Genomic DNA, 23,112 nt, shown 5'->3' on the forward strand with positions numbered 1-23,112 from the left:
ATTTTAACCGTAGAGTTGGCAACCAGATTTACACACGTAAGTTGGCAACCGGCATACCCAGGTATTCCACACGTTTTGATGCAAAAAATTAACGATTTTCATAGGTAAACAATGCTTTCTATATTTTAATGCTGTAAGCAAGTAATGCCGACCATATATTCTCTTCTATTTCATTTATTAATTAAGTTTTTCCATTTTATTATAAAAATAACGGTCATATTGAAATTTGGAATCGCTTGAATTTGACTCGAAAATAAGCACAATACGAAAAGAGGAAGAAGAGAAACGTCATTCTCCATACAAAATGTATGGAATACCCGGGTATGCTGGTTGCCAACTTACGTGGTAAAGTTTAAAAAAAATCAAAATAAAATACTTACAGGCTGTTTAAAATTACAATTTATGCACCAAAAAATCATAAATTAAAAGTTGGGAGGCTACGGAAAATTTCAGGTCAATAAAAGCAATGAATCAATAGTTATGGCAGTTTAAAGTTGAAAAAAATACCCGGGTATCCGGTTGCCAACTTAAAGGTTAACCTACCGAAAACTACCGATAAAATTTTGATGCGCCTACCAAAAACCGCCAAAATAATCTGGCCACACTGCAGTGGACGCTGCAAAGTCAAACTGACACGACAAATCTATGTTTTCGATGAATTTGACTTTCTCGTGATATTTCATCGCCTGGAAGCAAATTTACACCTACAAATCTACGAAAACAAAGAGCAAATTAAGGCAATGGCTTCAGTAAGACAAAGCTTTATTCTAGCAAAACTGCTTACAACTTAAATTGTCTCTTATTGTATATGTTACAACTAAACCATTTATTATAAAGCATTGAAATAAGACGTTCTTTTTACACACATTAGATAGCTGTACCGCGCTCCAGATTCTGTTTGATTTCTGCCGTGTGCTCGCCATAGAATCGCTCCAGCTTCTTGTTGAACCGTGCATTCTTCTCGTTAATGTAATCAATGTCAGCATCGTCGTTGTGTGTACGTCTGCGAGAGAACTTCTTGCGCTTAGCAATCTGGCCCTCCAGATCCTTCACCATGTTGTCGATCGCTGCCGGAGTGTCCTTGTGCAGACCCTGCAGTATCACGTTCGGCCCACCGTAGAACGCATCGCCGTACTTCTCCTTCTGCTCCTCATACTTGACCAAATCTCGCGGTGGCATAGCCTTCACGAGACGATTGTACTGCCGTGCCGTTTGTGCCTCGTAGTCGGAGAAGCCCGGATCTGCGTTGCGCTTCTTGGCCTTCAGTTTGTCGATGCGATCAGCCTCCGCCGCGGACACGTTCAGCATCTTCACCCGATTGTAGTCGAGCCCTTTCTCTTCCGCCTCAGTGCGCGCCTTCAGGTCTCCCATCAGCCATTCGGCTTGCCGCTGGCGGGATTCCCAGTTTGCGGGCAGCTTCTTGCGCTCGTGCTCCGCGATGACCTCCTGATGGTTGCTGGCGCGGGCCTCGTTACGCTGTGTGTGCAGTTGCTTCAATCGGGCCATCCGCTCGGCATGCTTTTCGGCAAACGTTTTCGAGGAAGTTGTCGCAGTTTCAGCCATATTTACTGTCTGATTTACAAGCAAAACACGATTAAAACTGCTGCTGCGTTGTTTCTTTCACAACTTTGCTTTGTAAACAATCCCAAGGTAATTACAGACCAGATGCGACCATCCTGAGTTTGACGTCTGCTGTCAAAATTATTTTTGTCAATTCTAGATTGTACAATATTTTCAACTTTTTAGCATCCTTTATTTCCTGATATGATTTATTAATACATGAAAACATTATTTAGCTCTTTCGGATGCATGATTTCTTAAAAATCTGTACAAAGGTATAAATATGCAGCTCAAGGTCAAAGGCTAGGTCAGACTTTCATCATTTGACAGTTGGTAATTTGACATTTTGGAGTAGAACAAATTTCATACAAATATTCTCTTCTTGTTTTATTTGATTTTTTTGTGATGATAAATTTAGATTTTTATTTAAAAATTATTTATACCAAGTCAGTTTGGGAATAAATCATAAAATGTATCTTTGGGTAGTTTGAAACATAGGAAGAAGATAAAACATGATGGAACACAACACACACTGTATGTCAAACAGACCAAACATGGGAGCCGTTTTTGTCCAACCTGTGCCGATCAGCAATTTAAATGCCATTTCTTGCGAACGCAGCAAGGCCAAATAGCAGCAGAGAATTGTTGAATACACGGCGTTGCCTGGACGCGTTTGAGAGTCATTTCCTTATTTGATGAGGAAAAAGGAATCGGGTGTGAAATTTGGTGTTTAAAATTCGATCAAAACAAGCAGTACAAACGATAATAGGTTAATCGCGTTAAAAGCACCTCCTTCCAAGGTGCAAAGAGAAGTAAAGAAGGAGAAGAAAAGGAAACGCGTTGTTGTTGTGCATTTGTAGCTTCGCTTTGGCAACAGTGAAGTAACTCGTTTGTGAAGTGAACCAAATTGCTGTGAATCTCGTGCTGCTGCGTGATGGTGAAAAATTGTTCATAAAACAGTGCAGCGGGAAATGGGAAATTAATATGTTGTGTGTGTGACTCCTCCCACGGATCCATGCATCCCGATACTCCCGGCACATGGCTACCTCCCTACCAATGGCCCTGAACACACCGAAGCGTCTCAAGACGGCTGTGCCGCCATGCGCCAACTATTTAACCACTCCGCCACCATCGGTGAGCATCGGATCGCCACCGATCGGGACACCGACGATGGCGAACGGGCAGTCGCACCAAACCATCACCACCAGCGGCACCACTCCGCTGTACGTTGCGGGCCAATCGCAGCAAACCTGGAACCACAACAACAACAACAACAACCACTGGCCCAGTGATGCCACCACCACTCCGACGTCCAGCTGTGGCTCACCGGACGGGCATTGGAACCGGAGCTACGGTAGCCAAGGCACACCGCACACCTGGAACACGTCCAGCGGTGGCAGCGGGTCGGCCGAAAAGCCGGAAAGCAAGCGCGGCCGGCCGCGCTCCGAAGCACTGACGACGCTCATGGTCGAGGGTTCGATTTCGCCGTCCTCGATTAAATGCCACTACTGCAATCGTGTCTTCCCGAGGGAAAAATCTTTGCAGGCACATCTCCGCACGCATACAGGTAAGTTTTGCTTGCATACATCCTCACTCTTGTTCTACTTTGTAGAACATGCTGAATTGGCTTTTGTTTGTTAAAAGGATTGGAAATCGGCTGTATCCGCCACACTACAGCTCGTATTTGGTGAAACAAGATAAATACGCAATGGGCGTGCGCAACAGGTGGAAACATGTTAAACATTTCGGTTGTTCAACATCACCTGTTTTCAGGTGGTGTGTAACGGGGAATATAACTCACTCAAAAAAAATCTGCCTGTGAAAGCGTTTAACCGTCTTTTTTACCATAATTAAATTGCTCCAGCTTGGCTCAGGTGAATCCTGGATGAAACCAAAAGAAGAAACAATGCTCCTGCACCTGCTACCTCCATTTATCGCATTCTTTTGGGTAGCCTTATACACTTATCGTTCTCTCTCTCTCTCGTTTTCTCCACAATGTTCCATGCCTCCCCATCTTCAGACGACTGTTTGTGACTCTATCATCTGATGGAATCCCTTGGGAGATCGATTTTATTTTTTACAACCTCTTTATTCATTCAATCACCATGGTAGCAACAACACCCCCCAATTTATGGCCGTTTTACGACTGCCCAGCATCACCGCCTACCGTGATGCAATATGCAGCGACAAATATCCCCCCATCAAAGGGGGGGGGGGGCAGGGTAGCATGCCACCTGATTGCACGAGCTCCCAGCTGGTGCCCGAAGGCGTAAAGGGTTGTCCTTTGGCGTGTATAGTGCAATGAAAAAAAAAAAAAACACTCGCCACTGCCAGGTGGAACTGGTGAAAATTTGCTTCCCTCTCGCAATACTCCATAAAACGCCCTCTCCGTGTCCATATTGCTGCGGTGTAAGTGTGTATGGGGAGAAAAGTAAAGCAACGGATGATAATAACGTATGAAATAATTTCCTTTCTTTCTGCCTTAAACCCGTGGCAACGATGGCGAATACGATGACGATGATGATGGGCATCAAGCAGAAGCAACACCGGATCATGATCATTTGGGTTGTTTCGTTATTGACCGGCACTACCGCCCATACCTAGCGAGAGAGACGGAACAGACGGCGAATGAGATCAAACCGCGAAAAGGAGAAATAATTCGCATGATTCCGGCCCAATACCCTCACAAACACGCACACGCATACATGCACAATCTCTCGCGAGGTCGTGTGTCGAATGCCGCATGCAAGAAGATCGCAGAAACCGCGAACGGGCTGAAGAAACCTTTTGCTATTTAAAAGCTTCCCCACACCGAACCGATTCGCGATTTGATGCCCTCCGTTCGTCTGTGTGTGTGTGCTGTGTGTAAGCGCAACGCTGGATGGATTGTTGCGCAAAGCCCAAGCGTGTGTGTTGTTCACGCACCGGCTTCTTAAAAGCGGGAAGCGGGTGGCCGGACACTTCGTCCGCGACACGGTCCACCGCTTAAACGATACGAGAAACACTTGGGACAGAGAGAAAAAGAGAGATATAATGCCTATTTGCGTTGGTAGGCATTCCGGTTCGGCGTGCCGCGCTGGCTTGCTCACGGGCAGAGTGCGTATGGTGTGCTTGTGCTGTGCGCAAATCTCTCTTTCGCTCTGCTCTCTCTCTACTCACACCGAGAGACAGACGAGCGCGCAAAACTGTTTAAACCATCGCCTACTGCGTCCCAGGTGTGGCTACACGTTCGATGTATCGGTTGCATCGGTCCACACAAGCACCTATACATAGCAACACACACACCCATACACATACAAACACAGCGTAAGGTTGGCTTAGCTTCATTAAATGGCTTAAATAGCAGTTTGGTGTTTTCTTTGCCCTGTTTCTTTTTCCTTTTCCATCTTACTTCTTCACCGTCTTGCACTTTGCGCTGGTGGTGTTTGGTTCTCTTAGTAGTTCTTCTTTTCTATTTTTCTCTGTCCCTTTTCCATTTCCTCCTGTTTTGCTGATTTTTAATTTTTCATCACGTTCTTCATCTTGCTCCATCTTCGTCACATCCTTTTTAACATTTTTTGTCTCCTATTTTCTTATGCATCTTTCGGTGTTTTTCTTTCGCTCTTGCCGTCGGCAAGTGTTTTATTTTTTTTTTATTTTTTAGTGCGTGCTTTGATCTCCTTCTAAAACAATCGTTCTTATTTATTCTCTTGAGACTTGCTGATCCTTCAGGATCCTTCCGAGGCCAGGAAATGCACTTGTTAGACGTTTGCTTCTTTTCGTTTTAAACCCAACCATCATCGCAGCATAGGACAAAAGCCTTAGAGCTTAAGGCAGATTCACATCTGGGGTGTTTTTTGTGTTGTGTTTTGCTTTTCTTTACTTCCTCCTTTCGGCATTTAATATCTGCCGAGAAGGAGGAATTCAAATAAAAACGGTTAGACATTTTTAAAAAACTTTCTTTTATTTGGACGCCGCATGAGGAAAGACAATAAGAAAATTTCAAAAAAAAACATGCATATTTTCAATCACATTATGCGTAATTAACCTTATATATTCGAGCAGACTTAACGTTCCAATCAGAATTAATTTAAATGTTAAATGATGAAAAGCCACTCTTTCAAATCAATGATTAATTGTATTAAATCGGTTCATCTGCTGAAGCAAGTTAATGGAATAATTCAATTAAACGATTTGGCGTAGATTTATCGCGACCCTTTGTACTGAAGTCGTTCTCACTAACCACGGTCGGTGTAAGGTGAAATATTACAAAAAAAAGAAGTATCCGGACTGGACCGGAAAGCATCCAGACAGAAGCAACGATCGTCCGCAGTACGGAGACTTCTTCTATGCACTCCGTCCTCCGGGGTATACCAGCGCGCACCCGAAACACTCCGGTGTGTATAATGATTACCGTAATTACTCCGATGGCTTGATGGTGTTCGAAAACAGTACAAACGGACATCAGCAAAAAAAAAAAGAAGTAAAAAAATTGCCCATCGATCGTTTTCCAGCTGGCCAGCGGGGCATGATTGATGATTTGTTTCAATTTTTTTGTTTCTCTCCATCAGTTCCATCAGATGGACCCGATTTCCTTCATTGTATAGCTAGCTACTACTGCCACTATTTCCCCCAGCAGCACCACAATATGGGGTGCTCTATGTTTTGCACTGGTTAAACATCTTTCTGCCAAAAACGCCACGTTGTTATTTTGTTCCATTGATTGAACCAGGGGAATTTTCCTTTATGTTCTATCGCTAATTATGCAATTGCCTGGATCCATTCCACCTTGGAAATGGAGAGAGAGAGAGCAAACAAAGTGGAAAAAGAAGCACCCAGTGGCCAATGGCCAATGTTTTGCGCACGATCAACGTCACTGAATAATGTAGAGCGCGGAATCTGATCGAAAGAAATAGCTCAATTTACGGTAGAGTTTCCTAGATTTTCCACAGTTTCCATCTTCGCGAACAAAGAGGCCTGAATGGTTAGGAGGTTATTCTCCTTGCTGGGTTGAGATTTATTTCCGTCTAATTCATGCACAGAAAAATTTTGGCCATTCTTTTGCTAGCTCTATTTTCTAGCCCTCTTCGAGAGCTGCTGGATCGTGTTAGAAACAAAATTCACCTCACCAGAGAGAAAGAGAGAAAAAGAGCCCATTTAATGATGATGGAAGTTGATTTAACAAGTTTCTAAGCGGCTATGCTGGCTAACATGAAGGGGTGCTATCGGTCATACACACAAGCAGCATCTTCGCGATCGACGACGAGGCAGTACTAGCATAAGCGGGTCAGATCAGTGGAAGAGAAGGGTTGAAACGGGTGGTGCGGTGGGGGAGCTCGATCCCAAGATGTGGTCATTCACATCGCGGCCGGCCAACATTTCGGTCGATGTTCGGGGAGCTTTTTCCACGCATCGTTTCCTCCTCGACGTTTGAAGATCGTCTGTGTCGGTTTTTTTTTTGTTCGGACAATGTGCGAACACCTCACGAAAAGAGGCTGAGAAAGAGATTTTTAAATTGGGTGGTTTAAATTGATTTTGATTAGATCCAAATCGGGGTGGAAGCGAAACATCGCGAAAAAATGAAGAGAAAATGGAGCGCCCGATGCTTCTGCTGTTTGTGGAGAGAGAGAGAGAGAGAGTAAACCTTAGGAAACCGTCGGCAACTTCTTCACTCATTGATATTGAGGCAGCTTTACTTTACTCACACCCTGTACCACCACTCTGCGTACGTTATCGAACTCTGGTTCCGTGATTTTTTTTTAGCTGCTCAGTTAAAGATTGCTTTCTTTCGTTTAAACGTCCACTTGTGTGTGTGTGTGTGTGTGTTGTGTAACAATAACAATAACAATATATCATATTGTTGCTTCTCTTTTAATTTCTGCGATCCGGAACGAAGCATTTTTAAGGCCTTTTCTGTTTTTTGTGTTGTGTTTCTGCCTTTTAGGTGTTGTCTAATTCAAAATGCACGCACTCATACAATGGTTAAAATTGCGTTTCATGTGTATTGCTGTTGGAAATGTATTTATTTTCACCGATTTTCGACATGGTTTGACAACTTCATTTTACCACGATGTGCTTTTTTTTGGTTTTGTTTCAACGCCTCTGGTATAAATGTTGGAACATTTAGCTTAAAATTGAGATCTTTCGTAATGGTCGCATCGGTGTTGGTAAATCCTAGCTGGCTCGTTTAAAGGTGTTGTCAATAAACTTGATTAACAGACGTCGTTTGATTGGTTGTAATGTGATTTTTGGTGAGCGCGTGTGGTAGACAGTAAAACTAGTAAAACTCTAATTGACAACGATGTTTTTTTCTTTTTTCACCAATTACTTTTACATTGCAGTTGATTTGATTATTTTATTGCTAAATAAAAACTGTCAAGAAAAATGGAGAACAAGCTCAGAAGGAACATGCATAAATTATTTCTTCTTATTTGAGTGTAATAATTTATACTAAACAGATAAGACCGTTCGAAGGGTTTGCCATGGTTTTTAGTTTTTCCTGAACATATTTGAATGCTTCATTTTTTTATTTTTTTATATATATTGGATGAAAACTAGATTTTATTTTTTGATAATTTGTATTGATATTCAATTGCACGATTCAATGGCAATTTCTTATGGTTTTTACACGTCAATATGTCTAAAGAATTGTGAAAAGCCACATAGTTTTAGCATGTTTAACAAAATAGTAAAAGGTTTTTAAATATATGAAACCTTAAAAACGTGCTGAAGACGCTTACAAGATTGTCTGTTAAAACTAAAACTGGGGGTGGCTGGCTTTGCGCAACCTTACAGAGTTTACTTAGTCAATCTGGCAAAGTCAAAGTGTTATCGGTCGCCGTAAATACTTATCCGGGCGACGTAAACCCTCAATTGGGCACTGTCATTTCTATTCGGGCCTTGTGAATGATGAATCGGGGATAGTCAAGATGTTCAAATAAGCTTACTAAAACAATGTTGGCCACACAGAGTTAGCATTACAAATGGTTGGCTTGAACCCATGACGGGCATGTTGTTAAGTCGTATGAGTTGACGACTGTACTACGAGACCGGTCCTATGATTGTTGATCGGTATTTCCAATATGTGCCAGCCATGTTGATGTTTTGATAAACAGATTTATAGTTTACATGACAAATAGAAAAAAGGCAGTTTCCAAAACGCTTTTCATATCATGGTTATTACCGCACAGTGTTGAAATAGCTTGTGGCGAGAATTTGTGATCGTTTAAGACAAATTTTTATTATTTAAATAACATTGTAAAGACGCTTTGATATTTTTCAAATTATTATTAAATATATCAACTGTGCAATTTTCTTGTCCTGGATTGCTACTTATACGCGGGCGATTTCATCAGAAAAATATGAAGACAACATTTGGCCATCATTCTCAAACATTATTATGACTTCCCAAGAACATATCCATGGCAAAAAGATATAATTTAGATAGTTTTTTGTTCTTTACTTCTTAAAGGTCTGGAAATGATTTAATAGTAGTCTTAGCAGAGTTCTGTAGATGAGCCCTTTCAGTATTAAGTGAGGTTTATTACAGTCTCAGTCATAGGGCGGTCTCGTAGTACAGTCGTCAACTCGTACGACTTAACAACATGCCCGTCATGGGTTCAAGCCCCAAATAGACCGTGCCGCCATACGTAGGATTGACTATCCTGCTATGGGGGGTAATCAATTAATCACTGTAAGCCAAACCCACAAGAGGTAAAGGCAGGCCTTGACCGACAATGGTTGTTGAGCCAAAGAAGAAGAAGAAGATTACAGTCTCATTAAGCCATATACAAGACATTCAAGTGAAAAAAGACTTAATGAAACAATCGTAACAACATTGTTACGTAACAACATAAGACTTAAAATGTTCCTTGCGATAATATTGTTTGAGTCTTTATTTATTTTTCTAATTAATACCGTAACGCATTTCTCGGAATATTTAGAAAATTGCCTCCTTTTTTGAATGTTTTTTCGATCATTTAACCATATGCGTACCTGAGACCACCTCCCAGAAACCAGAGCCACATCGTAATTATATCATCCGGATGCGCGTCGGCCACTCGTTTCATTGTGTCACAGAAAACCTTTCCCCATGCAGAAACCGTTTTTTCACATCGCTACCAAACTTTCCGGTCTCTGGTGGCACATTTGAGATTAATTTCATCACCAGCGGCAGCTTCACCCCCTGGTAGAAAATTTAAATCACATTCTACCTACTGCACCGAACTCTTTCGCGTCTTAACGTGAAGAGTACAATAAAGAACATTAAACATATCGAGAGAGAGAGAAAAAAAAACGCTCTAAATATCGTCCTTTTCATTGAAATCGTTTCTTGTGGCGTTCACTTGAAAAAGAAACACGTGAGCTCTGTTTCCACTGCCCCTTTTCTTTTTTCGGGACAACAATCCGCCACAAGCATCAATGATCACCTCCAGGCTAGGGGTTGCGCAATGCACAAGAACGCGTAAAAACGAATCCCGCCGCGCATGATGTCCTTTTGTAGTTACGGTGGGTTTGCGCGCACCCTCCAAGCGCTATAATCGTACTGCTGCGTATGCGCGAGTTGTGCACGGCTGCACGTGTTCCGTCGTGCGTATTCTCTTGATTGGACAAGAAAAGAAAAAAAGGCGCCCAGGACGCAAGTTTTCCCCTCGAATTATTTATTTCACTCCTCCCTTTGCTTAGGTCGGTGAGGATTTTTTCGTCCTTTATCATAAGATAAAACCACGTTTTTTTTTTTTCTTTCTTGGCGTCGTTTGCAAGCGTTTGCGCCGCAACCCTGCTACCATGTGCGTCGTCTTTGTGAATCTTTGTGTATTTATCGCTTTGGAATAAAACAGCAAGTAGTCCGCGTGCTAGTTGTCCTTGTCGCTCCTTAGCGTTAGGTCAGAAATAATTTCCCCGCATAAGAATGGCTCCTTTGCAATCCGCTCATCCACAGGGTGATAGGTTTGCGTGCGTATTTGCTCCTTGCTGCAGGTAAAAATGCTTGCACCGGCGCAGGATACGCACCCTAAGACGCTGTTCTGTGAATAGCGGGAATGAGGATCGCTTTTTCCTTTACTGCTAAAACTGTTATCCTGCCTTTTTTATTCCAGCGACATACAACCTATTGCGAACGAAAAGCAGTGAATGGATAGATTAGCAATCAATAGATGTTTTTTTTACAGAACTTTTTCCCTCGTTGCATAGCTAAGCTTCTTTATGGACAACCTTTTTTCCAAACAGGATCGAGAATCTTTCATTTTGTTGCTGTGTGCAATTTTCCAACCACGTTCGCTTGCGTAGAGAGGAACTGAAATTATTCCAAACCGGTATTAGAATGTGGCGCACCGAAGCGGAGGGTGACGGCTTGTGTAATTCTAATACCTTTGCGTCCCTGCTGCCCGTCTACCTGGTACCCGTTACATACCGGTTCATGCCGGTCCTTTACGAAACAGAGAGTAACAGGGACGTTCATGTTTTGATTTTGAGCAACTTGGAATCCGTTTGCGGGCCAACCCGTTTTGGCATACAGGGCAAACGAGCTCTAAAACTTGTCGGTACGTGATACTGGCTGGCCGTTTCGGCGTAAAGTCATGTTGTTGATTTGAGCTTCTTCGTTGTTCTTCTTCCTCGGTGGCGCATGATGCTGCATGCCACTGGTAGGTTTGCGAATGCGGTATGAGTTGGCAGGAGATTTAAACGCTTCTTGTTCCGTTAGGAATTGATGTCTCACCATTGAATTTGTGCTTGTGTGTTTGTGTGAGAACAGAAGCATGGTAGGAGACACACTAGATACAGGTTTGGAAATTTAAAACGCAAAAGATCATTGACGTGCCTCTCTGTATCGCTATCGGTTAAACGTGAAACCATTTAATTAAAAATATTCGCTGTTTATTACTTGTGGTATTTGTATTTTTTGAGAATTACGTTAGAATGATTGACGGGGGCGGACCCGTAACATGCCCGTCATGGGTTCAAACCTAGAATGGACCGTCTCCCCGTAGCAAGGATTGAGTATCCAGCTGTGTGGTAATGAATTAAGTCTCGAAAGCCTGTATAGGCCGTAGGACGTTAGCCAAATTGAAGAAGAAGAAAATTAGAATGATTGAACACATTGACTATCGAATTAGTTACAAATAACACAATAAGATAAGAAAAAAAAATTGTTTATTAGACCTGATAAGTTCAGTTATACGTTTTCAAAATTTCGTTTAATTTACATATGTCTGAACAGAGCGAGGTTTCGAGAATTGTGATCTGAAATAGCTAATATTTTAAAAACCTTCAAAACTCGTTATTTTTTGTGATAAACAAACACTTATTTCGATTTATATAGTTGTTAAAACATTTTCATTTGCTGGCTTCCCTGTTTTTCGCAGCATTTTTAACGTTTTACTTGGTCAATGTTTAACGATAATAGCCTCGGTTTGTTAACACACAGGACCTGTCAGCTTTACACATAAATTATAGGACACTTTCTTGACTCCTTCCTATTGGAAGTTAATTTTTTGTTACTGGAATTGGAATCGAATTAGAATTGGCTATTTGGCTGTACAAAAGGCTTCCCAGAAAAGTTATGAAAGTGTCCAAAATGTATGAGAACCTCTGTAAAGGATTTTTTAAAGCTTTTTAGATCTGTTTTTATTTATTTTGTAGTTATGTATAGTCCAACATCTCATTAATCATGGAGTTATTTATTATACTGCTTAAAAAACTTAATTTTATCCACATCTTCGTCAATTTCTTGAGAGCATATCTATTGGTAAACCTACTTGCACCATTCTTAGCATTATAGCGGACTATAAGCAAAAACAGGCACGAATCTCTAAATTTAATAATTAATTTTGGTTCATTCATGTTCATCTAGGCAATAAATTAGGCTTAAAAATATTTCCTAATATTTGGTTCTTCTTTCTAATATTGTGTCATTCTCATTTTTAGGTGAACGTCCCTATCAATGCGACTATCCTGGCTGCAAGCGTGCCTTCACGCAGAGTGGTCAGTTGAAGACGCACCAACGGCTTCACACCGGCGAACGTCCGTTCATCTGCTCCGTCGCTCACTGCCAGATGCGATTTACGCACGCCAATCGCCACTGTCCGGACCATCCGCTCGAGACGCTGAAACGGTGCGATGATTTTGTTATACAGGCGCTGCCCGAACAGAACACTGAGGTACTTAAATGGCTGGAGAAGTATCGAGCCGAGCGCGAAGATCGCACGCCGACGCGCAAGACCCCCATCAAACGCACCAACTCGCCCGACGGAGTGGGGAGTGGTCCGGAAAATGGCAACGGAGCCGCCAGCAGTGCAACGCAAAATGAAAACGAAAACCGGCGGCAAGATACGGCCCAGCGCTCCGCCACCAACAACGAGAACCATCTTCCGTTGGGCGTTAATGGAAGCGGTAATGGTTTGTCGGGGGGCGTTTCTACCGGTAATGGAGCGCTCGGCAACAACCACCAGCTCCTAGCGTCACCGGTTACACCAAACAATACGTACAAATCAATCCGCAAGGGGCTGATGGATATGAACGCCTGCATGGGCCTAACGAGCCCAGTAACGACCAAGGCGAAGAACTCGCTGCCGAAGTTGATCCAGTGGCAGGAACCCACCAGCCAGGAGGAGAACGAATCCGGCGACGAATGTTGCGTTCCATCGAAACAGTCCACGTTCAATCCGAAGAAGAAGTGGTTGCGCGACGCCTGGCAGGAGGATCTCGCGAAGCCACTGGAACCGAACCTGATCTCGCCAAAGCTGTTCGCGTCTACGACATCCACGATGGCACTGAAGCAGCAACTGCACCAGGAAAGTGTCGTCACCATCTCCCCCTCCAAAAGGCAGCTTCTCGGCGTGACCGGACACAATAAGCCACTGCCACGGATGGAAGGGATCGGGCATAGCACTAGCGCCCCTGCTCCGGTCGTAACGAGCGTTGCACCGCCACCACCCGTTCCGTTCAATCCGAATCAAACTCGACCAACGGTGCTAATGGTAGCGAGCAAGGATAGTGCTCGGCCGCTTTCCGTCAAGCCAGCAGCGGAACTATTGGCAAACGAGATCACCGCCAACGGTACCTGTTTATCGCCAAAACCGGAGGAAAACAATCGCAAGCTTCAGGGGGCTTTAGCTTTAATGCAGCTCGCAGCGAAGGATGCTTTCCTGCAAGATGCTTATGAGGTGCCGAGCGTGCCGGAAGCTTTACTAGCGAATGGAACCACCCTGCTGTGCGGTGGATCGCCAGTCGAAGCAACAAACAATGGAAGTACCTTGGCAGTGAACGGTTTCACCACAACGGAAGCAACCGTACAGGAAAAGTGTCCTTAAACGAAATGAAAAGAAAGCAAACTGCTTTTGCCACGGTACGGTGGTGTGTGTGTTTGCCTGATTGTTCTTGCCTTGTCCCCGCATGTTGTGGTCCACAAAGTAGGGAAATACTTCCCTATAGACAAGTTCCAAAGAAAAGATAAATCTTCCGGGGACTGACGAAGATGATAGTAAAAAGACAAAATCAGAGAGGCTGGAAGGGTAAATGTAACTCACGATGTACATGTCAGTTAAAAGTTTACCTAGAGATTTTATATTCGTATACAGAATGTGTGTTGTTAGCAAGCGGCAAATGGAAATTCAAAAAACCGTTATCTGAAGATTTATTAGCAAACAAACAAAATACTTTTTGACAGAATGTAATTGTTATTCTGCTTTTTTAAACAATATACAATTTCAAAAGTTTTTCAATGATCACGTTTTACAAAAAAAAATTCAAAAAACCAAAAACGAGAAATATTATCAACAAATAATTGAAAGTGTATAGGATTGAGCAAGTAATCACATTATTTCGATAAACATTTAATATTTTCCACTTTATAATACCAACCTTATTCGCTTTATGAATCATTTATTCCCAGTGAGTTAGTTAGGGAAGTTTGAAAAAAACCCTCATGTTTCTTTATTTTTATTTGTAAACGGCAATTGTGTATTACTGTTAAAAAAAAGCCGCGATGAATTCACTTCTATTTAAAATACCGTCTCTCTCACACTCACTCACACACACATCCGTTATTGAGATGCGCGCTGCTTGTTTTTTGAGCCCTGGAGAATTTGAAGAGTTATTTATTTTTATATTTTTTCTTTATTTTTTTAACTAGTGAACATCTATCTCATACGGTTTGTTTGGTAGGCACGATTTGATTTGTTAATTCTGAAGTGTACAGAAATGAATTTATGCTAAGCGATTAACAAATAGCTGCCGAACCGAATTGTCTTTTTTTATTATTATTTTTGCGCGAAAGATTTGAAAATACTGAAATGAACCGAACCGATTCGCGTTGTACTTGAAGAAACTAGTGTGTAAATATTGAAACAAGAAGCAAAATGTACAATAAACACATGTACCGAGATGAAATAACCAACTAATTATGGAGTCGATTGTGCAGCATCCTCTATGAACGAAACCAAACGAAGCATGGGAAGAGAAGAAACAATTATATGAAGGTAAGGTAATAGTTGTTATTTAAGCCCCCATTTTTTAAGTTTACAAAAACCCAACAGACATGACGAAAGCTCAGTGGTTTTGCTTAGCAAAGATAAAGGCATGCAGCTAATGCAGCTAATATTTTTATTTCAAACTGCAATCGATATATTTGTGTTGGACAAAGGACAATAAGCACAGTTGTAGGATATTTAATGGGCCAATTTTTATACAACTCGCCCCGGTGCTAGTGATTTGAATTCGCCTGCCCGTTAAACGGTGCTGCAATTCTTAGTGGGCTTTTGCCAATCGCTCGGAAACATCCTTCCAGTTGACCACGTCAAATATGGCATCGACGTAGTTGGGTCTTAGGTTTTTGTACTGCAGATAGTAAGCGTGCTCCCACACATCGATCCCCAACAGTGGAACAAGACCTAAAAGGCAAGGAAGGGAAAGAAAAAAAAAACAGTTGAAAATGGGATTTTTGTGATGCATTTGCTTTCTACTAAGACTGCTCACCAGTGGTTGCTTCCAAAGGATCCTGATTCGGGCAGGCAGCAATCTGCAACAGCTTCGTCTTTTTGTTGTAACCCAACCATGCCCAACCGGAGCCCTGCACAGCAACGGCGGCTGCTTTCATTTCCTTCTTGAAATTCTCCATATTTTGGAAGTCACGGTTCAGCGCTTTCTGTAGTTCCGCCGACGGATCGCTGCGGTCGGGCGATAGATTCTTCCAGAAAATGGAATGGTTAATATGACCACCTCCGTTAAACTTGATCGCATTGCCGAGCTGAATAATCTTGGACACGTCCTGCTTCGCCACCGCATCCTGCAGCTGTTCCTCCGCCGCGTTCAGATTCGTGACGTACGCGTTGTGATGCTTCTGGTGGTGAAGCTACGAGAGGAATAGGGGGAAAATACAAACGACATAACATACGATCATCATGGGCACCCATTTTGTGTGTCTCCATCTTGCGTACCTCCATGATTTCGCGGCAAATGACCGGCTCGAGAGCGCCGAAATCGTACGGCAAATCCGGCAGCGTGTGCTTGCTTCGGCAGCCCAGCACGGCGCTGCAGTTCCTGCGGAGCAATAGGAGAGAAGATTTGTTGTTTATAAATATACACTCACACTCACGAATTCGGCTCGTTATCAACGTTTTGTTCGAGCTATTTCGGATGCACATCCGGGTTGCAATTGTTATGATTTTACATAATCTCTCCCGCGAAAGGAGCGCTAGGTAACAGTGGCAAAGGTAATCAATGTCCAGCTACTTTGCACACTTGTTCCATGTTCATCTTTTTTCACACTATCATTATCAAAACTTACTTTGCAGTGGAAAAGAGTGCTCCGCGTACGGCCAACATTATTGTTAGTGAGTTCTCAACACAGCTATATGAAAAAAAATCAATTAATTACACACCGTTCTAATCAAACGATTTGTTGGAAATTGTTTGGTATCAACCTTACGACCACGACCGGCAACTTCTGGCGAACCTGATATTTATTTCCAATTTGTGATTATTATCTAACCTCGATGTGTGTATGTGTGTGTGTTTGACATATTTGTCGGAATTTTTGACCGGTTTAGAGTATCAGGTCGAGTACTCCATTTGCTATTGATTGAATGTCAAGGGTTAATTTTCAAATCATAGTTTCGTTATTTTCCCTCTGACGATTTCTTCGTTTAATGAAGATTTTTCTCAAAACAACATCAAATTTAACACTTTTATTTGTGCTACACAGTATTGTCACAAATCATTCAAGTACTTTAGACAGAAGATAGAGCCATTAAAATCTCTTTAGGTGATCCACATTGAATCGTGAATTTGAAGAGGCATAATTAATTGCGTTCACCGTAAAAATTGAGATGATCAGAACCGTTTGATGATATACGATTTGCAATCCTGTAATGTATATTCTTTGGTTTCGCTGGAAATATGCTTCGGTACTATAACATTTGTTTTACGATATGTTCATTTTAAATCGTCCAAAACTCCCCACCAGTATAGAATTAGAATCTCAATATAATCCTGGAAGTACTATATGAATATTCTTAGTATCTTCACATTTTTACTGCTAAATTAAAATACAACTGACGTTTCGAATGATTAGTTACATAACTCAGCACCCAATAAAATATTGTTCTTCAATGAAATTTACAATTTATTTCACTTTGCTATCAACATTTAAGAGAGATTATGCATCGTGTTTGAAGATGACCGCTGTTACCGCTCAGCAAACTATTGGTAAAGTAGTTGAACATTGCAGTCGCTGCAATAATTAGATGAAAGTGATCTTACAATACGATCTTGGCCGTATTTACACACTCGCCGGTAGTACGATTAATTAAACTGTGCCCAGTTTAAGTGTATCTAATGTACAAAAGAAATGTTAGAAATATAAAGGAGCAGTATCGAAACTATGTTTGTTCTTCCGCAGGCATTATACTGATTTGCTGTAATATGTCCATTTTTTGACATGACCTCTCTTAAGTGATCATCACACCCAACTGCTGGAGACAAAATTTTGCCGCCGTTGCCTTGGCTTCCTTTTTAGTGTTGTTTGCAATCGCAGGCTGATACTCGAGTCCGTTCACGAGCACCTTAAAGATGAAATTCTTAGCATGGCCTGGGCCGCTTTCGTGTACCAGCTCGTACATGGGCGCATTCCACTTGTGCTTGGTCGCGTACTCGCACAGGATCGATACCGGATGCTTTCCGTCAGTGTTGATCTTGAGGTTGACAAACCGAGATCGAGCATCGCGGCGACCAAAGGGCGCTTGCATGGGGTACGGCTGATGGGATCTCTGTTTGTTGTCACCTTCGCCGAGCCCCCGCTTATCCAGCTTCACGTCTAGCAGCAGGGGCTGCAGGGAACCGTTTTTCTCTTTGCCCAAACCTTCACCCGGCTGCCAGCCCATCTTCTGCAGCAAATGCATTCCCATACCGCCAGTGACTGGGGCCGACTGTTTCATCATGTCGCGGGTAGCCCAGGGCTGGTAGCCTTCCGCCAGTTCCCGCTGGCTAAGACAGTTGACACCGGTTGAGCCAAGGAACTGTCCCGGCATTGCCTTGGACGAAGCCCACGTCGACATGTCCTTTTGCGTGTTGTACAGCATCTGTCTTGCATCCGAGTCGGTCGGATTTTCCTGCAGTCGGCGCATTGCGTTCAACCGTTGGCTAACGATCTGCGACACATCGATGATGGGTGCGTCCGGTTGCGTGTTGAACACATTGTCCGGCCCTGGGCCTTGGTGCGGGGCGTGTGGATGCGAACTTCCTGGTCCTCCAGGTCCTGCGGGCGGGAACAGAGGCCTCGGTTGCTGTGGAGGGTCCTGATGCTGCGGATTGGCTCCGATGGGATTCATGTTGGGCGGGGGTATGCTGGTATCTACCGGAAGACCCATTGAAGGCTCCGGCGTCATCATACTATTGAACGATGGTGCATGGGAAGGTACTGGGTGCGTTGCTTGCGGCATCTGCTGATGTTGATTTACCGGCGGATGGTACGACGATTGATACGGTGGAACGGTTTCATTCGATGGGTAGGGAGAAGGAACTATTGGCGCAACCGGCATATGGCCAACGTGTGATTGCATTAGAGGAGGTATCGCCGGTGCAGGTGCCGGAACGATGGTCGGCGGAGCCGGAGGAGGCTGCAGCGGTGCTGGGAATTCTTTGCTTTGCTGTGGCACAAACGTGGATGATGGTGGCAGGATCGTTTTCAACTTCGACTTATTCCCAAAGAATGTCCCACTGCCCGAACCTCCCGTTTCGGTGCCCGGTTTTGTCGTTGGCACCGTCTTTTTCGGCTCGACCGGAACCCATTCCGTTTCCGTGCTGCGATGATGCACCCCGGACGATACGGGGAACTGCATCAGCAGTGCCTTTTTCTCTTCGGCTGATTTCGGCTGGATGGTAGTCGCGTTGCGAATGTTCATCACAATCGGTGCTGCCTCCTTGAGCTGAAACGGATGATGGAAGGCTTTGCTAGCACCGTCTGCATCGTGATCGCTCTCGTCCGACGACACGCTGGACAGATCGTTGGCATTGTCCTTGTGGGAAATTTTCTTGCAGAAAGCGGTCAGCTCCTCGATGGTCTTTCCGCTGGCGTGCATTTTGGAGATAAGTTTGGCTTTCGACTCCCCGTCAAGGTTTTGCGCACCGGGTAGCGTGCCCTTCTTTAGCATGCTGATGGCATTTTTGCGCGCAATTTCCAGCAGCTTCTGCTTGTCGATCTGTTCCTTTGACCGGGATCGGGATCGGGACCGAGAACGCGAACGAGACCGAGAGCGTGATTTTGAAAACGTATTCGACCGGTGCCTTCGAACACGATCCTCGCTGTATCGGTGGCGCTTTCGATCGTGCTTTTTCCGGTCGTCTTCCTCTTCGAACCCGGCGTAGAAGGAATTGTACTTCTTTTGATAGAAGTCGTAATAACGACCTCCTTTCCGATTTTCCTCATCCTCCGATAGCGAAAAGTCGGTCTCGGAAGTCTTGCGCTTACGCAGCTCACTCCTGGACGATTTATGCGAAGGTTTATCCCGCTCATGGTCACGATGCCGCTCATGCTGGTGGCGTTCTACTGCCGGCTGAGCTGAGCTAGTCGCTATCTCTCTAAATATGGCGCTATCCTTCAAACTCTTGATCTGTATTTTGCCCTTCAGCGGAGGTTTCGTTTCCTCAGGCTTCTCGGCCTTGGTCTTCTTTTCTTCCTTCCACTTCGCTTCGACGAGCGGTTTGGCCGGCCTGTCCGTATCATCCACCGGTTCCTGCTTCACCGTCACAAGCAACGTCTCGCCCGACGTCCGAAGTTTACTTCGTTTGTGCTTCCGGTCGCGATCCTTTTCCTTTTTGATTTTCTTCCTTTTCACCCGCTTCTCTCCATCGTCCACCACCACCGACTCGGGAACAATCGGTTCCTCATCGGTCCCTCCGCCTTCGCTTTCACTACCCTTTTTCTTCTTGCTCTTCTTCTTGTGCTTGTGCTTTTTCTTCTTCTTCTCCTGCTCCACAGCATCGTTGGAGTCGTCTTCGATGATTTCCGGCGGTGCTGCATTAAACACCCGGAACAGCTCGGTAAGAATCTCGTTCGACGATTTGAGCGGTTCAAGTGCGGGCTTCACATCAACATTGTCCGATCCCTTCTCGGCGGTGTTGCTGTTGCTGTTACTGCTGCTACTTGTAATGGTAGTGGAGAAAATGTTCTTTAGATTAACGTCGATCGAGAGCTTGTCTACTGTTTCCGATTTGCTCGAATCCTCGTAGCTGGTCGTCTTCTCCTGCTTGATCTTAATGTTCAGCGGAAAGATGTCCTGTGTTTTGTCGCCCTTCTGCTGCTTATCTTGCTTCTCATTGGTCGCACTCATGGTTGATTATTGTCTCGCTTATCTGCCACACATTTGAACTGGTTCAACAACAGATCGCTTAAAAGTCGACATCCATTTAGATAACCCAATTCAACATGAACACCGAGAACTTTTTTGCTAAAACGAAGAGACGCAGAGTGAAGAAATTGTTGTTTTCGTTTAACCAAAATTTGACAATACGCACAGCACTGACAGAAAGTTCTCGCGAATTGGCACTGTGGTAACGACATGTGACATCTGAACACGATTTTTCAAAAAATAAATAATTTTTATTGAATATAATTTGCTCATCACAGTTAACAAAAAAGTATAATTCTTCAATTGATGATATATTTTCTAATGAATTTCTTTATTTAAAAAATCCAGGAAATATCTGTTATTTCAGATGTACTATACTCGCGTGGATGACAATTATAAATTTACAATAGAACGTCGAGTATGCAGACAGCTCGGGTCTAGGCGGAACCGGTTAATCGATTTCCACGGCAACCCAAGAATTTATATAAAAATTATAAAATTTATTGGTTTTACTAAGAATTAACCTTACATCAATCAAATCATCACTCATAGAATACTTTTTGAATCAGTAACAATACATTTAACAATTATTCTTTATCAAAAATGAAGTTTTAATATCTCACTAGACTCTAGATAAACCCACAACGAATGTTTTTGCGAGGCTGACCATCGCCCGCCGTTTAATCCGCCCCCGGATAATCGACGTTCTACTGTACATCAATTTCTTGTCAACAACTTTTAACTGTTCAAATCAAAAACGTCGTATCTGCGAATCGTCGTAACTCGAGGGGATCGTAACTCGGGGCACGCCTGTATCTCATTTTTTCGATAAAATCAATAACCCTAAGCTATGGCGACCCCCCCAAAGGCCCTTTTCCATCACCTAATATTTTTGATTCACCTTGCTGTAGCCCTATGTTGACCTTTGCCGCAGAACCCTACAATGTCGTATCATGGCGAGAAGTTGTGTGGTTCCGCCAACGTAAACAAACGATGTTGTCACAAAAAACACTGTAAGCGAGTGAAGGACGGCTAACAAAAATGAGCGAGATGCAGCTATTTTCGAACGTCAAAAACCCTCGCCTTGCTTTGCGGGTTGTTTTGCCTTCATGTCTTCCCTAACTTCTTCTCCTCCTCTTCTCTGAGGTGCAGGTGGTTGTTGGTGTTTTTGTCCCAGGCCAGCCGAACTTGCAACCTTAAGGGAAAACGCATAGGGTCGAAGGAAAAATCGAACTTTTCCCTTACTCACTGTCGTCACGCCTACGATAGTGGAAAATCGTGAAAAGAGTGTCGCCGTTCCGTGTCAACAGTGCGTGTGTGGGTGTATGGTTGTTAGGAGTGCGTATGTGTGCCAGACTGTGAGAACCAAATTATCAAGGATCTGCTGTGTTGCAGAAGAGGCGAAGTTGCTATTCTGCAGTGGAAGGATTCATACAGCTGTTTGCTGAAGTTGTACAGCCACCCCTTGTCCAGGTAAGTGATCCTGTGATGGATGAAAAGTGTTTGCATGTTTGCAAATTTCCATGCAATCGAGAGGTAATGCTGCCATTACGCTGATTGCAAACCTTTGATAATCGCGATTCGACAAAGATGCAATTAAAGATGCATTCGCAGTTTCTCGACTGGTTTGGCCTTGATATACTTTTTCTTCTTCTTGCAATCGGTTATAAAAGAAAAGGGTTTTTTTTAAATAATAGGTTCGAACTTTAAATGCTGCTAAGATGCAGTTTTTCACGCAATGCGTGAATGCACTTCTCACAACACCGAAACGCCATCATGTTTGCTTATTGCGCAAGGACCCTCGAAAGCCTTATTATACATTGTTACATAATGTGGCTCCGGATGGTTTGCTAATTTGACGAAACCTCGGACAGTGGTGTGGGTGGAGGTGGTACAAAGTTTCGAGCGACCTAATGGGTTGCTCAAACTGCTCAATAGGTGCCAAAAGCTTGCTGGCGGATCGATAATTTGAATGTGTCTGCATAGCTCCATCCATAAGATGGGCCTGAAACCGTTCATGTTTTCCGTGGAAAAAAATGATGCTGTAAGGGAAGGATGTCTTCACTTATTCGTTCTTGCATCTCATCTATAATTCAACCGACTTAACGATACACGCTTCGGGGTCCATCGCACCTGGAATCTTGATGAGTTGGTAAACGACACAGGAATTATTCATGTTTTAACGTACGAGAATGCCAAATAAGAAATAGAAAGATACAACTGTATTGGAAACAAATGCTTTTGTTCGTAAAAATTGCTCAAAGTTTATAAAAAGTAAAACTATTACATTATTGGTATATTCGTTCAGACCTTTTCTGAAATGATACTAGCAGTCTAGCAAAAGCCCAGAACGTGTCCAATTATGATGCAAAACTTATCTGCGTGATACAATCAACACGGACACGGTCAGACATTTGAATACGAGATGACTCTATTAGCACTAATGCTGCTGCGTTGTTTTTTCTCGAGTGGTCCTTGCTGCCTTTTGAACACTCACTCTCCTTAAGAAACAAACAACAATCTGGAGTTGAGAAGTTTGCCAGTTTCAGTATTACTTTCAGCTAGTAAGCGTCTGAAATTTTTACCTTTTTTAAGTATAAATTAGCTTAAGATTTTTTATAAGTACATACGTTTGAAATATTTGTCTTTTAAAATGCTATACATTCATGCGGTATACATGAATGGTATACATTCATCGTAAAAAAGCTTAGAAAATGTAAGAGAGTAG

The 23,112-nt window shown here is 43.2% G+C and overlaps 5 protein-coding genes across 8 annotated transcripts in view; 2 read left to right on the forward strand and 3 right to left on the reverse strand.

Moving 5' to 3' along the window:
* Positions 1-745: 745 nt before the first annotated feature.
* LOC1275252 (pre-mRNA-splicing factor Syf2) lies at positions 746-1,667 on the reverse strand. The gene has a single exon (XM_314488.5). It carries the CDS (start codon positions 1,561-1,563, stop codon positions 868-870), a length of 696 nt encoding a protein of 231 aa, XP_314488.5. The 5' UTR covers positions 1,564-1,667; the 3' UTR covers positions 746-867.
* A 490-nt stretch (positions 1,668-2,157) lies between these two features.
* Positions 2,158-14,939, forward strand: LOC3291107 (uncharacterized). The gene is made up of 2 exons (XM_061662510.1): positions 2,158-3,127; positions 12,466-14,939. The coding sequence occupies exons 1-2, from the start codon at positions 2,599-2,601 to the stop codon at positions 13,848-13,850; spliced, it is 1,914 nt and encodes a 637-aa protein (XP_061518494.1). The 5' UTR covers positions 2,158-2,598; the 3' UTR covers positions 13,851-14,939.
* A 155-nt stretch (positions 14,940-15,094) lies between these two features.
* On the reverse strand, positions 15,095-16,555 carry LOC1275254 (superoxide dismutase [Mn], mitochondrial). Of its 2 annotated transcripts, none has more exons than XM_314490.5 (5): positions 16,461-16,555; positions 16,325-16,387; positions 15,975-16,077; positions 15,514-15,889; positions 15,095-15,428 (listed from the first exon to the last, which is right to left on the reverse strand). In XM_314490.5, exons 2-5 carry the CDS (start codon positions 16,360-16,362, stop codon positions 15,286-15,288), a joined length of 660 nt encoding a protein of 219 aa, XP_314490.4. In that variant the 5' UTR covers positions 16,363-16,387; positions 16,461-16,555; the 3' UTR covers positions 15,095-15,285. The 2 variants fall into 2 exon arrangements, with proteins under 2 accessions (XP_314490.4, XP_061518495.1); XM_061662511.1 differs by having other exon boundaries at positions 16,466-16,541.
* A 580-nt stretch (positions 16,556-17,135) lies between these two features.
* LOC1275255 (protein Son) lies at positions 17,136-20,578 on the reverse strand. The gene has a single exon (XM_061662509.1). The coding sequence runs from the start codon at positions 20,364-20,366 to the stop codon at positions 17,487-17,489; it is 2,880 nt and encodes a 959-aa protein (XP_061518493.1). The 5' UTR covers positions 20,367-20,578; the 3' UTR covers positions 17,136-17,486.
* A 931-nt stretch (positions 20,579-21,509) lies between these two features.
* LOC1275256 (kinesin-like protein unc-104) overlaps positions 21,510-23,112 on the forward strand; it is a 46,974-nt gene continuing 45,371 nt past the window's right edge. The window contains exon 1 of one of the 3 annotated variants that reach the window (XM_061653122.1): positions 21,510-21,857. The gene's annotated coding sequence lies outside the window, so the exon portion shown is untranslated. The remainder of the gene's footprint in view (positions 21,858-23,112) is intronic. The other 2 variants (XM_061653116.1, XM_061653123.1) reach the window with 2 other exon arrangements.

Source organism: Anopheles gambiae, chromosome 3 (genome assembly GCF_943734735.2).
Source record: "Anopheles gambiae chromosome 3, idAnoGambNW_F1_1, whole genome shotgun sequence".
In the NCBI taxonomy this organism is placed as follows: domain Eukaryota; kingdom Metazoa; phylum Arthropoda; class Insecta; order Diptera; family Culicidae; genus Anopheles; species Anopheles gambiae.